The sequence below is a fragment of the Musa acuminata genome, chromosome BXJ2-11 (assembly GCF_036884655.1).
Source record: "Musa acuminata AAA Group cultivar baxijiao chromosome BXJ2-11, Cavendish_Baxijiao_AAA, whole genome shotgun sequence".
In the NCBI taxonomy this organism is placed as follows: Eukaryota; Viridiplantae; Streptophyta; class Magnoliopsida; order Zingiberales; family Musaceae; genus Musa; species Musa acuminata.
In genome coordinates this window covers 5807406-5821996 of record NC_088348.1, presented here as the reverse complement: position 1 = coordinate 5821996, position 14591 = coordinate 5807406, and the positions used below count along the sequence as shown (strand labels likewise).

The window sequence follows — 14591 nt, the reverse complement described above, 5'->3', positions numbered from 1 at the left end:
AAATTAAAACTTTCTTTATTAATCAAACATGCCCAAAAATCTTGAAGTGTACACACATCGACAGCACAAGTACCTCCAAGATAAACAACCAACAGAAATGTTAATCTACCTAGGGAAAACTCCTGATCCCCATCACGAATAGTACAAGAGTCACCTCAAGAATCAAAAGTTTCCGATTCATAAACAAAGAGTTCGACCAAAAGGCGAGAAGAAGCAAAAGAAAGGTACCAGATTGCCAGTCTGGGGCTTGGGATCACCGTCGGAAGCAACGGTATCGGAATCTTGGGTCCGCACGAGGCATCTGCCCCTCCGCCGCGGGGAATTGCGAGGGAGAGCGGAAGAAGAGGGGGAGGCGAGAGAGAGGAGAAGAGGCGGCGAGAGGCTTCGACGCAAGGAGGGAAGACATGATCACTCCCATGCTCGCTCACCCCTCTCACGGTACCTACAAGGGGAGAGAGAGTGAGAGAGAAGGAGCCGATTCGACCGGCTGTTATATTAACTTGGGTCCGTCGCACGACGAGATACGGAGAGACAGCTGGATCGACGATTTGACGGTTGAGATGGAACCTGAAATCCCTCAGAGGAAGATTCGAAGTCGAGTTCAATCGAATTGACGCACCACGTGCATTGCACTTGAGAACCGTCTTGGCTTCCCTCATAGGGAGAACAAGATGAGTTTGCCGGTAAGAAGTAGCGTTTCTGTACGGTGCTACTTGATATTTATCTGCCTGATTTGTTTTTTTGACTACTTGATCTAATCGTCCATCTTACAGATAACAGAGGTGAACGAAATGAAAGTTTATGAAGTTATAGTTTTCTACGGTCAACTCTTCAAATTCCATTATTTTCTTAAACTATATACATATCAAAATTATGACATTTCAAAAGATCATCTAATAATGAAACAAATGGCAAAGTAGACATGATGACCCAATTGTTTCAAGGACATAACCGCAAAGATAAACCCAACTGCAGAAAGAACAGTTTTATGCATTCCATCTACCATTACGATCAGAAATCTCTCTTATTTTTGCAAAACAAGCCTTGGTCTAATGGAAAATCCGAATCATCCAATTCTCTATAACACAATCATTCCTCGAGCTATTGCACTAACCGATGTCATGTCTGAATTAAGGAGAACATTTGTAAGTGCAATTATGCTATTATATGAAGGAACTGATACTGTCAAATCTAAGACTTGCAGGATGGAAAATAAGGAACTCCAGTTGTAAAAAAAACTGTAAAGAGGTCCAAATATAGAAATGGAACTATCAATCGAGCATAAGCTTCATGTGCCCTGCAGAAAGCATGATCCGACATGGTTTAGGTACACTTTCTGCTAAAATCTTTTCGAGGATATATGATGTGGTTTGCTTACTGGATAAGATCACAACCTTCACTTTCTAATATACGACTTCACCGATTCGACTACCACCTGTATTAAGTACAGAAAATATTAGGTTATATTACTATGAAAAAAACAAAAAGAAATGTCCTAAATATTCCAAGAATATAATCCAGCATGTTGCAATTCTTGCAGGAGACTAAAGAATTCAGCCTGGAATTTAAGATGTGAAATGCAATTGAAGGTTAGATATACATGTATACTCAATTAAGATACCATATGGTTCAAAAAGAAAAAGAAAAGCAATAACACCATGTGGCTCTTTTAATAACTTTCAGCTGGCTACTGTAATTCAACTTTTACTCACACCAATAGATTGGCTTGGTGTAAAAGTGCAGGCAGTTAAATCAAGACGAGCTTATATGCATTAGACAGTCTGATTTCTATATTCACACCCCATAAATATATTAAGAGAATCATCATCAGGTTGTTGAATAGATTTCCTACCCTGCCATCATATGACAATGATGCAAATACTGAAGGTTCCCGGGTGCTCCATGCAAGACCTACCAAATTTGAAGTTTGTCAATCAGGATTCCATTTTTTAATTTAATAATGACAAAATCCTAAATTACCGTATACACTATCTTCATAGTCGGTGTACGAGTTGAGGAGTGAATCTTTTGGTCGCTTTGGTGAGTCAATAGGACTGAGAAAAAAAGATATATAATGAATGACAACCAATTATATAAGATCTTCTTAAAAAACGTATGTACCTTTCTGACATTGAATCATCAGCACCAGGAGGATGAGCCAACCACAAGTTGACAGTTGAATCTGTGCCAGCACTCTGTAAGAAACTATTGTCATAAGTGACATAGAAAGAGATTGCACAAGCACAAAAACTGTAAATCAATGTGATATCATGGGCACATAGCACGTGCACTGAAAATAGAGTCATCAATGATGCAGATGTACAAATCCTTGTATCTGCTAATAAGTAAGAGAGAGAGAGAGAGAGAGACCAAAATCAGCTCGTTGTACTCAGGATTGTGTCTGATGACCCACGTCCTGCCAGAATGAGCAAGTGAACTTTTGGGTAAGCAATACTTTCAACCAGAACAGTCCAAGATGAGAAGCTCCCTCACAGCATAAATAATTTAGGATAACAACAATGAAACTAAATATGATAAGTACCAATGTGCATGCCCAGGGAGTTCTTTCACAGGAAACTTAGGTCTTCTAAGGTCCCATAATCGGATCCCAGATACATCTTCTGCAGTGACCTGGAATGTTCACAAGGATGCCACATTAAGAAAAGGTATACATGTGGCAATCAGAAAGAAATTCAATTATATTTGTAATAACTGTGAAAATTTATAACCACATATCTGAAATATAATAAATCAGAAACAAAACATTAACCCTAGATACTCAAGTTATAACTATAATCGTTAATCCCTGTCACACATGCCAGACCAGTTTCCTGGTTCTCATTGGCAACTAGCCCTGTTGAGTGTTACCATGATGAAATGTTGGACAATGCTATTTAAGAAATGAATTAGAATATAAAAAAATTAAATAGGAATATCATCTATTCCTAGATAGAAAAATATTGAAAATTCAGCAACTCATAGATTAAAAAGGTTCACACTAGAGTAAATAAACTATTAGTTTACGTCATAGGATATAATAAATTACTTTTGATCCAGAACGATATTTGCTTTCACTATTTGTTAAATATATAGACATCAGTTGTCATGATCAACCAGCTCAAAATATATGTCGTCAAAGGAAAAACGGTTAGTATGAGAACTGCTATGGATGGCACACATTCAACGGCAAGATGTCCATACATGCTTAAAACTTTATTGGTAAGTGATGGAAAGGCTGTTGAATTGCTTAAGTTAAAACCAAGGAGCACATGTGAGGCTTGCAGATAACAGATACTACAGGATAAACAGATCTATAAAAGGACACTAAAGCATGAAATGCAGTTCAAATTCAAGTTTAAATTACAAGAATGGGAAATGTGGAACTCATAATAACTCTACCAAGTAGACCTAGATGTAAATTTCCACACAAGCATAAGTTCTTCTGATGAAATTCTGTAAAAATAATTGTAGAATATATACAAACTTAAGACATGACAATACTGGCTTCCATCTCAATCTTTTTCACCAAGACTCCAATAAGAAATTTTCCAAATACCTAAATAGTAATCTTATATTTTTTTATATCATCAAGGTTCATTTCATCAAGAATACATGCAGCAAATGCTCAGGACAGACTCAATAAAACATCATTAGTTCATGAAAAAGTGAGCAATATAAGCAGGTTAGGCTGGCCCATTCAACCAACATCCAGCAAGGCATCACACAAGAAAATATGGGTTCATCTTCACTACCAAAGTTGCAGTAGCTTTGGTCAGGTCACCTATATCATTTTACAAGAAGATTGACAAGTTGGATAGGACCTGTTTTTCCTCTTCACAAAACTAGCTAAGATGGTCCACGAGGTGATCTAATAAGACCAGCTTGAGCTGATAATGGCCCATCCATTTGCAAACCTACTTCAAGGGCACAATAGTGATCTTAGAGGGAAAGATACAGAATTGGTGGGTGCTAATCAACACTTAACAGGATGAAGTCACAAAATTGCTATACAACCATAAAAAGGATCCTCGGTTAAATATTGTTTGTTGCAAAATTATTCTATACAGGATGAAGTCACAAAATTGCAGAATCGGTGGGTGCTAATCAACACTTAACAGGATGAAGTCACAAAATTGCTATACAACCATAAAAAAGGTCCTCAGTTAAATTGCTATACAACCATAGAAAAAGATACAGACTGGCATGTTACCAAGAATGAAAAAGGTCATCGGTTAAATATTGTCTCACAAAATATTACCAAGAAATCTACATTCTCAACTATTTACAAACGAGAAAAAATATTTTTAACTTGCATGGCTAGAAAATCTAACTGATAACTGCACTTACAAGTAAATGCTGCTTTTTAGGATTGTACTCAACATCCCTAGCATGTGCTTGCTCAATTGAAGAAGTCTTCCTGGAGAAGTCATACACATGGATATGTCAGCCTAAAAGCGAATTCATTTCAATAAAAATAACCGCATGATAGATTATAAACATGCACAATACTAGACACAAACCACAGAGAATTGAGAAGACTATCAAATGAGAAGAAAATGGTCCATGAGTTTATAAAAGAAAAACCATAACCAGAAATAAAAATATCATTAGGGCAGTTTTATAAATGTAAACATATTTTATATTGGCACAAGCACCAGCAGAATATAGCATGGTCAGCATATATGCATATAAGCCACCAGCTGTGTGAGGCATTGTATGTCAAAAGAATTAAAAATAAATGTGCATGGAAACCACCACAAGCACAAAGTTTGTGTTTTACCTCAAGAGACTCATAAGAGGGCCAAACAACATAGATCGATTTGAATGGTTAGGTAAGCTCTTAAAGACATCTATTGCATTACCTTTTTACAAATTCAGTCTAGACTGACATGCATAAATGAAGAAAATTTTGATTGGCATTATCCTAAAATACTAAATTTTTTGTATAATGTTTTTTGACTTGGTACTTATTATTCACATCCTACCTGGAAATTAAGTAACAAATATCAACAGATCAAGCCAACCAGAAAGCATCGAAAAGGAAAATGGCTGCAGGAAAAGTGCTAGAGTGTAGTGTATAAATCACCTACAAAGGCTAACTAGAATGTGCCTCGAGATCTCACTAAGGTTTCTCTTTGGACTATATACTGCTCTGTAAAGAATGACTTGCATGAAATTCTAAATTAACGAATTGAGAAATCAGCATACTTCATTGTTCGAAGATCCCAGAATTCTAGTGATGAGTCACATATACCAGCAACAGCATTTCGATCATGAGGGTCCCATGCTCCACCTGATAGGTTATGAAGCATGCCAACAGATTCTTGTGATATCACCTACATTTTCCAATGTGTAAGAATCAACACAGGCAAAGAAAGCATCAAGTCAGACGCAGACATTCTTATTAAAATATGAAATCCTATTAATCGATACCCATTTTGCTTCTATATTTCATGATATTGGAAGGTAAGCTTAATATAGAAAAGATATATTGTAAGGTAAGCTTAACCAACAAAATTAAGGAAAAGCTGATGCTTATGATATTAAAAATGCACTTCAAGCCATTGATAACTATGAGAAAAGCTATGCATCAAGGAATATGTAACATATGTTGTTTGTCTAAAATTCTAAAAAGTCTTCTGTCTTCAACATTATGCATTTAGAGAGCTTACCGAAAAAACTACAAAAATAAAATGTACAAAATAAGTTATCAATGGTCGTAAAGAATCCTAAAGGTATAAAAACTAACAAGTAATTTGAAATTACATAAAATTTAAGTAGTGCTAATTATGCATATTAAGTAAGAAGAAAGCTGAACTCACAAGAATGTAGGGTAGACAAAGCCAGCCAGCACAAAGCGTGCATCAGAAAGTAGCCATAGGCGCAACAAATAGTAAGTACATGTTTGTAGGATCAACTGATCCTGATCTTGATCCAATAAGGAAAAGAGGGATCAGAATGAGTGAAATTCAATCTTGAAAGCATCAAATTTGTAAATGAGTACTTGACAACTTAATGATCTGTACTGTTTCCCCTTCTCTTCCTGCCGCAGCAGTTCAAATGCTAGGGAATTGTGCCTTTGACAGTTTCATATCATAATCCCCACATATTTCCACATCTAAATTGCTAGATCATGATTTAGAATCAGAAACACCAAGCATTGATGTTGCTTTCAGCTACTAAGATCTAGCTGACTTCAGTGCATAATGTTTCCGACAGCAGAATTACGAGAGATGCTAGTATTACTAGATCTTACCCCCACACACAAACAAAATGCTTGCCACAAACATGAAAATTTTTTATAAGCCAAGAAATAGGATGCTCAGTAATCACTAATCCTTAAATCAAACCCTAGATGATGAGACAATAGCCATTGCGTGATTACAAAGGATTTTAAAGGAACCACCGTCATTAAGTGAACAAAATCTGACATGAAAATCAAAATTAAGGAAACATAATGCTCCATATGATAAATTGGTAAAAACCAAATTGGATAATACCTTATACATCAACATCTAATTTAACACATAAATAGTAAAGCATTAGGAATTTTAAGATAATACTACTTTCAAACTTAACAAATTGAAATAAACCAGAGAAACAAACTAGTAATATGAATGTTCAAAAAACCAGGGGAATTATATTGCAATTTTATTTTTAATGTAACAACAGCTATGTCCACGAGATTATAACTTGAATAAAATCAAAGTCATTTGAGGAGTTTACCTTGGCCATCTTGTTTGACGCATCTATGCTCCAAAGAAAAAGATTTCCCTCGTCAATGCTAATTAGTTTATCATACTTCCCCGACGGCCACCAAAGAACACTGTCACAAGCATCTTGTTGATAACTTATGATAAAATCATATTACCAAATACCCATTTTATTTTAAATCAACAATGAGAAGAATTTAAAGGCATCAATAGCTAGGAGGGTAGAACCAAGGACCAAATGTCTCCTATGTATCCTACCATGTCAAAACCAACTAGCTTAAATTAGACCAATAATTTTTAATTTTGTGGCCCCAACAGACCGTAAAGCTTACCAACAAGTCAAGATAGGGCACAGTTGGAACCAAGTTGGTTTCTTTTAATTTTACAGGAATATAGTTCTATGCATCACCAGCCCAAAGATGTGTTGTTCAATTTGGCACCATAGGGGCCTAGGCATCTAAATGGAAGATCAACTCTATTTTCCTTTGCCTGATTAAAATCAAACATCAGGATAGCATTGCTCCTTCAGAACCTAGATGTCTTTAACACAAAAGGACATAATCAATCAATATATGTCGAAACCTCAAACAAGGAAGAATTAGTTTCAAATATTAGTAACCACAAATATTTTGAAGCCAAAAATATATGCTGTGTGCAGCAAGGAAGCAAGAATCTCTTGTTTCTCCTTTTCTAATTCATAACAACAAATCAAACTTCTTCCGGCATCTGGTTTTCCATTTGGAACATTTCAATTAACGAAGCAACAGTCAAAACTAGAGTTGTCTAAGCAATTCTCCTTTATCATACTCCATTATGTGAGAGGGTCATCAGAAATGTATTAAAGTACTAAGGTACCGGAATTAGATGGATAGCTGTAAAATATGTTCACCTTGATAATTGAAGCAAAAAAATCAGCATAAGGATCATATTAGTTTAAAATTAGATTAACTAAAGCAAAACCAAGTAACAAGTTCTCAATAAAGGAGAAAGTTCTTTCAATCAATTTCATAATGTTGCACATGAGTCTCAAATCGAAATCTTTGAAAAGATAAAATCATCCATTAAGTCTATCCCAGCTTTTTTAGTAAAGCTAGCAAGACATAATCCCTACTACTACACTTTCTCCAGATGTGAGGTAGTCTATCTCTTCAATCTAACAAACATAGACACGAATACCCAAAAATCCAAAGCATAAGTTAAGCCCATGATCTTTATTATGTTCCTGAACGTGTTTGTTCTTTTATTGTTTGCATGACTTTATAAGGTAGGATCCAAACAATGATGAGAGCAAATGAAACCACTACTGTCAGAGAAAGCAGATGTATGAACTGCAGAGACTATGAAACAAAGACAAATGAACTTACCATTTAATCTTGAAAGAATGCTCATTGAGGGAGACAAGTTGTTCTAGTTGCGGGGCATTCGACTGACCATTGAGCTCAGGAATTTGCCAAACTGATGCTCCATATGTTTCACCTTCACTCAAATTAAAAACTTATTAGTTTTTCCATAAATAAAGCTGCATTGATTTCTTATATGCCTATAACTTTTACAGCACTTTGCTTATAACTATATGATTAAAATATAGGAGAAGCTGATGCAACTTTTTGAGATGCCGACAGAGACAAATGCCGACAATACTACTTTCCATGTTTTCCCAATAGATATTTCTTCAAAAAAACGACATGCAATCACCCCTTAATTTAATTTACTAGTGCAATGTATGAGTTAGAGTCACATCACTGGAAGAGGCTGCAAATTTATCCTTCTACTTTCTTTCAGACAAGAATGATTGAATTTCCGCCATTCATGCACATCATTTTCCTCTTACTTCTCATGAGTACCCAACCAAAAGAATGCAATCAATACACTTTCTGCTGTACCTCACATATCTAAACAGTGAACCACATCAAGGCAAAAGATCCAATACTGTCATTGGAGAGGAAAATGAATCTCCACATCAAAACCCACATCAAATTACATGAATCCGGCAATATCACCTAGTAATTACACAGTTCTCAAGAACACACTGCCGCACATCTACTTCCAGATCAAGTTACTACGAGTGCAATGGGTCGATTGCTCACCGAAAGTAAACACCGTGGAGAAGATTCTGGGGTTAAAGGGGCAAGATTTGAGGTCCCAGATCTCGTTTGGGTGGTAGAAGAGCCCCTCGCAGACGAGCTCCGATCCCGGCGGCGACAGCCGGATCAGATGTACCTGACAAGACGAACTACAAACAAATCATAAAGGAACGTGAAGATCGACGAGGAGGGCGAGGGGAGTATAGAGCGAGAGCGGAAGGGAGTTGAGTGATCGGGAGGAGGAGCGACCTCGTTCTCTTCTTTGAGACTGAGGGTTCCGGCGAGGAAACTGGTGTGGTCGGTGTCGGCCTTGACGTCGGCGATGCATCTCGCCTGGATAAGACAGAGGAGCGATTTCTAAACAAGAATCGAATTGGGTGAACGTAGTTAGTTCTCATCGGTGCTCACCTGGTATTTGAGGCCACCGTAGACGATGCCGGTGGATGCTCCCCGCATTGTCCCCCGGCGACAGAGGAAGACGGCGGTTAGCTGCTGGTTATGTAAGACGACGGAGCGCTTCACCGTCTTCGTGAGGGGGAAGGGGCTGGGGATTCTTCTTCCTCTAGAGGTTGGACTTTGGTCTACATCGAAGCGTAAAGCCGGATGAACGGTTGTGATCGATGGAGAACGGAGCAGATCTTGATCCAAAGTAAATCCAACGGCGAAGGTATGCGACACAGTGGAAGAGACGGTGTGGGATTAGCCACGGGACCCACCCCCCCGCCCTTGCTGAGGATCCTAACCATTGGTGCGTATGAAACCTGATGACGTAACAAACACCAAAAAATATAAATAAAAAGATAAAATTGTATAGCATATGGGCGATTTTCTTGAAAATTACCCTTTTTTTAGATATTTTACAATTGATATCCTCATTTTATTTGTTTAAATAATCCCTTATTTTAAAAATATATAAATTACATCTCAAATTTGTTTTCATTTGTTACAATGTTTTTATTTATTACAATGTTCTGATTACCATAATGAAAATATTATAAGACCTACTTGAAAACATTATAAATGATATAAATAAACTCATAATCTTAATCAAATTAACTATAGACCTAAAAAATAATATTATAATGATCTATATGAGCATTGATGAAAAAAAACACACAATATGACATCGAAAATTGTAAATGCTATTTTTTAATAGCATTTACAATGTTTCCAGTACCTCAATAAATCACTTAAACGTTATTGAAAAATACTATAAATAAGTCAAATGAAAGCATTATAATAGTTAAAATTAGTAAAAAAAAAGAGTAAAATAACTTTTGAGAGATATTTTAGGCACTTTTAAATTAGGCATACTGTCTGAAAAAAAATAAAAGAGATGTACCTTTTGGAAAATATATAAAATATAAATATTTTCTAAAAAATCGTTAATATATATCTATGAAAAAAATATTATCCACGATAATAATTTTATTGATGACTTGAGAACCAGATACAGATTCAATAAATATTTTTATATTCTCTTTCACAATAAATATTTTATATACTTTTTTATAAAAATCCTCAAGAAAAAATGTATATATTCTATCAACGATCGTCGGATGCACTTGGGAAAAACTCAAAGCACTAAATGTATGCTCCTCACTAAAATCTATAAATTAAATTATAATTTCTATAGTTTCTCTCCGTAACAAAGAAATTATCTCTATAATGAGATTCCTTATCCCCTCAAGATATATTTTTCAAAATTTTAAAAAATATTTGTGAACCATAACAAGTAATGATAATTGTGCTGGAGTGACAATTTTACCTATTTTATATTTAAGGGAACATGTATGTTTGAAGTTTGTGCCAGAATGAATATAATTATTTCATAGCTATATGCTTATATACTGAATTATATCTCTCGAAGAATTATGCTATTTTAGATGACTGCACAGTAGGAATGGAGATGCATGCCAAGATTAGCTTGAGGCATTGCTTGCATTTAAATTGAAGTAATAAATAATAATAATAATAATAATAATTAAAATGAGTTAAAATGAACTTGTTGATTTTGTCTATGATCACTAGAATGATCACTTTTCCCTTTTATCCTCACCTACTTTAACGTTGATAGCAGCGAAGATTTTCTTAATCATCCAAAGAAAAATTCTACCTCCTAACATGTATAAATAGGAAAAATATATCAATAAACTTCAATGAAACATATCTTCATGATTTATTCTATCATGGTATAAGAGCAGTGAGCAAGAATCTTGCTCCTTCTCTCAATGAAAACCAGCCATCTTATCTGTCGGTGGATCTCTCAATGCAACCAGCCATCTAATATCCTTTGTTGTAGTCGCTTGCTAGTTTCCAACTAGCCTCCTCCTCCCTCCTCTAAATCAAGGCAGATTGAGGCATTTTCCATGGTGGATTCATTCACCCCTGCTTCATATGATTTTTCATTACTACTCATAGATCGAATCCCTTCCTTGTTGGTTCTCGTTCAGGCTGTTGGCCTATCTTGTCTTCCTCTTGAGCATCGGTGACACCACTACGCTTCGCTAAGACCAGTTCTTCTTCCTCATCGACTTCTATATTCGCATGGACATTCTCCTCAACTCTGAAGTCAGTTACCGGATGCATCCTACCACATCTTGCCACCGAACACTATGCTACCCAGTACTATAACGAAGCTGCGGCGGTTCCCTACCCAATACTGCGACGGAGCAACTTATCTTATCCCATCACACCCTAATGCTCCCTCCTCCTCCTCGTCTGATCTGCAAAAGCGGTTGCCCCTCCTCTTCATCGGCGAGAAGCCTTTCCTAGCAAATCTACACCTTTTCTTATTATGGTCGTGATCTATTGATCGTGGGTCGTACCTTTTCTTATGATGGCTGTGATATATTGATCGTGGGTCGTTCTCTTCTTACTCATTGCTGTTGATTCCCGATCACTACCGCATTGCTAGGGGGCAGCCATCCTCACCAAGTGATCGCTGACCTACCACATCGGCCTTGGCATCAACTTCTTCTACTCTGCTTCCATTGTGCCTCTTCTCCATTCATCACCCTTAACGACAACATAAGTTGTAGGGGGTATTGGACCTTTTCTACTAACATCAACTCTTCCTCTGCCTCTGGTTCTCTTACACCAGCAGATTTCATAATCAACGGATGTCATTGCATCCACACTATCGGGCTGCCCATAGCGATAGCAATTCACAGTGGACTTCATGCCATCGTTGTCGCCTATTGCCAACTATTGCCTCACCATCAACTATCATAAACATCGCTCGCAGTCGAAGCCACTCTTGTGACACCCCAATTAGTCCCACATTGGAAATGGGCAAAGACTAAGTTTAGCTTATAAAGGTATAATGAGTGTACTATCTTATGTTTGTGATATGACATGCATACTTTTTGCTTATTATTTATTTGATATTCTTCTCACTTTATATTGTCTATTGCATGTATTATAATGTCCATGAATTAGTGCAATAAGAAATAAATTATGATGAAATCATAATAATGAGATCGATTCGCCTTTAAACATAAACCATAAATAATCCTGATCATAGGTCACTCAAGAGGGATATCAAGATGACTGGATAAACTGGTGTGTTGTATGCTCATCTATATGATAATGATAGTAGTGATTGATCCACTTACGGAATGCTAGATGGTTGATGATACATCAATATTAGATAAAGATTTGATCGTCTCATTGGTATATATAATCTTTAGAATTGAGACATCAATAATGTCCTATATGAGTACTCCACTATTTGATACTAGACTTATATATTTGGAAGTTTCAAATCTAGCACACTCTATCATCGGGAATGGTAGTTAACCTTACGAGGGCTATTGAGTATTGATAGATAATCATCCACTCTCGGTATTATGAGAGGAATATTTCATGTGTTTTTGCTCAGGCAAATCCCTAGCTAGAGTCATTCAGTGAGAAAAAGAGTTCTCCGAGAGAATCCGATTAGAGTGAGACTCGAGTAGAAACTGTATGGTCCTGACAACACCATACCCGGTATACAGTATTTGGGATATTAGATGGATGAGGGACTATAGATATATGATAATTGAGGATAAATAGACCCAATGGATTGGATTCTTATGTATCATTTGGGATTGCAACGTAAGTGACCTAGTACATCCGTAATCGATAAGTAAAGTGAATTATTATTGATATAATAATTCACTAAGCTAGAAGGAGTTCTGATAGGTATGACTCATACACAGCTCGATATTGGGCCTAGAGGTCACACACACATGGTAGGTGTTGTGACGAGTAGAGGTTTGGATATAAGATATCCGATAGAGCCCCTATCTTATTGGATATCCAATAAGCCACTAAATTATTAGATCATTTAGATGAGATCTAATAAGTGTCAATGAGAGATTATTGGGTAGATATCCACTAATCTAATAGGCTTGAGTAGTTGGATAAAGATCCAGTACCCAATAGGGTAGGATCCACTAGGGTTAAGTTGACAAGAGACTCTATAAATAGGAGGGACCTAAAAGCATTTTTAGTTGCCACATTATATTCTTCTCTCCTCTTCTCCTCCTTAGCAGCAACCCCTATTTGGGATATGTGAAGATTTGGATAGCAATTTGATGAGCGTCAGATTTGGACAACGATTTGATGAGCGTCTTCGTAACCCCTACCATGTGGATTACCACTAGAGAGTAAGACACTTGACATCTTTCATCCTCTCTCACATATATGTAGGTAACACATTTTTCTTATATGCATAGTTTTTTATTTTATGACTTTTGTGCACTAATCTTCACACACGATAAAAAAAAACTTTTTTTTTATAAAAATTTAATATTTTTATTTCTATTCTTTCGCTTTGTCATGTGATGTCACCCTAGATTTCTCAACAAGCAAACAAACTACTTGAATATGATCAAAATAGATTTCTTGAAATTATGAGAAAAATATTTTGATGACATGAGTTACACTATTTGTTAATAAGTTTATATTACCTTAGGGTTCTATTCAAAAATAGTTTAACCCTTAAAAAAAATAAGCACAATTCACCTCTTACCTTTTTTCAAAAGTTTTCAAATTTGAAAAAGCCATGGAAATGGCTTTCAAATATCTAAATGGTCTTTTTTATATTTTTAACACTTTTAAAATAAGTATTTTTACTGATTTCAATCGTTGAGTGACACAAATTCAACATTTTCAATCAGTGAAAATACCTATTTAAGACTTAAAATATGAACAAATGATGATTTAGGTCTTTGTAATTCTTTTTGAGGTTTTATTTAAAATTAAAAACTTATAGATTATATTATTATATATTTAATATATAAATACAATTATTATGTTATATTTTACTTTCAATTCAATATTATGATTTTTATTTTTATTTTTAAATATTTTGTTTATAAGTCAAAGAAATTTTTATAATAATTTTATTCATATATATATATTAATATTATTTATTTTTGGATATTTTCTTTTTGTAATGGTCCAAATTTTGGATTAGTTAACCGGTTTAATCAAATTAGTTTATTCAATTGAATATGTTTGGAAAGAGCGAGATAGGCACTTTATCATTTTGAATAATAGAAGTTTCAAAGGAAAAAAATTAATATTAGGACACTAAGCGGAAAAGGAAACAAAGACAAAGGTCTTTTTAGAAAAATTGCCCTTTATGTAAACTAGTTAGTCCTTGAACCTTTTTTTTCAATTGAAATTAAGGATTCCTTCTCACTCTAAAATTCCTAATCATTATTATCGCTTTACATATCTCCCTCTATATGACTCTTTCACATATAACGAAGAGTCGTAGTCCTTCAAGTCTTCCGGCATTATA

The 14591-nt window shown here is 35.5% G+C and overlaps 1 protein-coding gene across 3 annotated transcripts; it reads right to left on the bottom strand.

Annotated features, from left to right (window-relative positions):
* Positions 1-974: 974 nt before the first annotated feature.
* On the bottom strand, positions 975-9366 carry LOC103970616 (WD repeat-containing protein DWA2). Of its 3 annotated transcripts, XM_009384459.3 has the most exons (14): positions 9206-9366; positions 9047-9130; positions 8801-8933; positions 8078-8189; positions 6727-6826; positions 5209-5336; positions 4348-4417; positions 2543-2631; positions 2371-2416; positions 2122-2195; positions 1981-2054; positions 1853-1911; positions 1379-1435; positions 975-1297 (listed from the first exon to the last, which is right to left on the bottom strand). In XM_009384459.3, the coding sequence occupies exons 1-13, from the start codon at positions 9251-9253 to the stop codon at positions 1397-1399; spliced, it is 1056 nt and encodes a 351-aa protein (XP_009382734.2). In that variant the 5' UTR covers positions 9254-9366; the 3' UTR covers positions 975-1297; positions 1379-1396. The 3 variants fall into 3 exon arrangements, with proteins under 3 accessions (XP_009382734.2, XP_009382733.2, XP_064990302.1); XM_009384458.3 differs by having other exon boundaries at positions 975-1435; XM_065134230.1 differs by having other exon boundaries at positions 975-1435; positions 2131-2195.
* Positions 9367-14591: the final 5225 nt, after the last annotated feature.

Excerpts from the sequence above, each read along its gene's own strand:
- LOC103970616 (XM_009384458.3), bottom strand. The coding sequence starts at position 9,253 with ATGCGGGGAGCATCCACCGGCATCGTCTACGGTGGCCTCAAATACCAG. Across the intron at positions 2,417-2,542 it reads CTCCCTGGGCATGCACATTG|GACGTGGGTCATCAGACACA; the intron begins GTACTTATCATA and ends TCATTCTGGCAG. Across the intron at positions 2,196-2,370 it reads AGTACAACGAGCTGATTTTG|AGTGCTGGCACAGATTCAAC; the intron begins GTCTCTCTCTCT and ends AGTTTCTTACAG.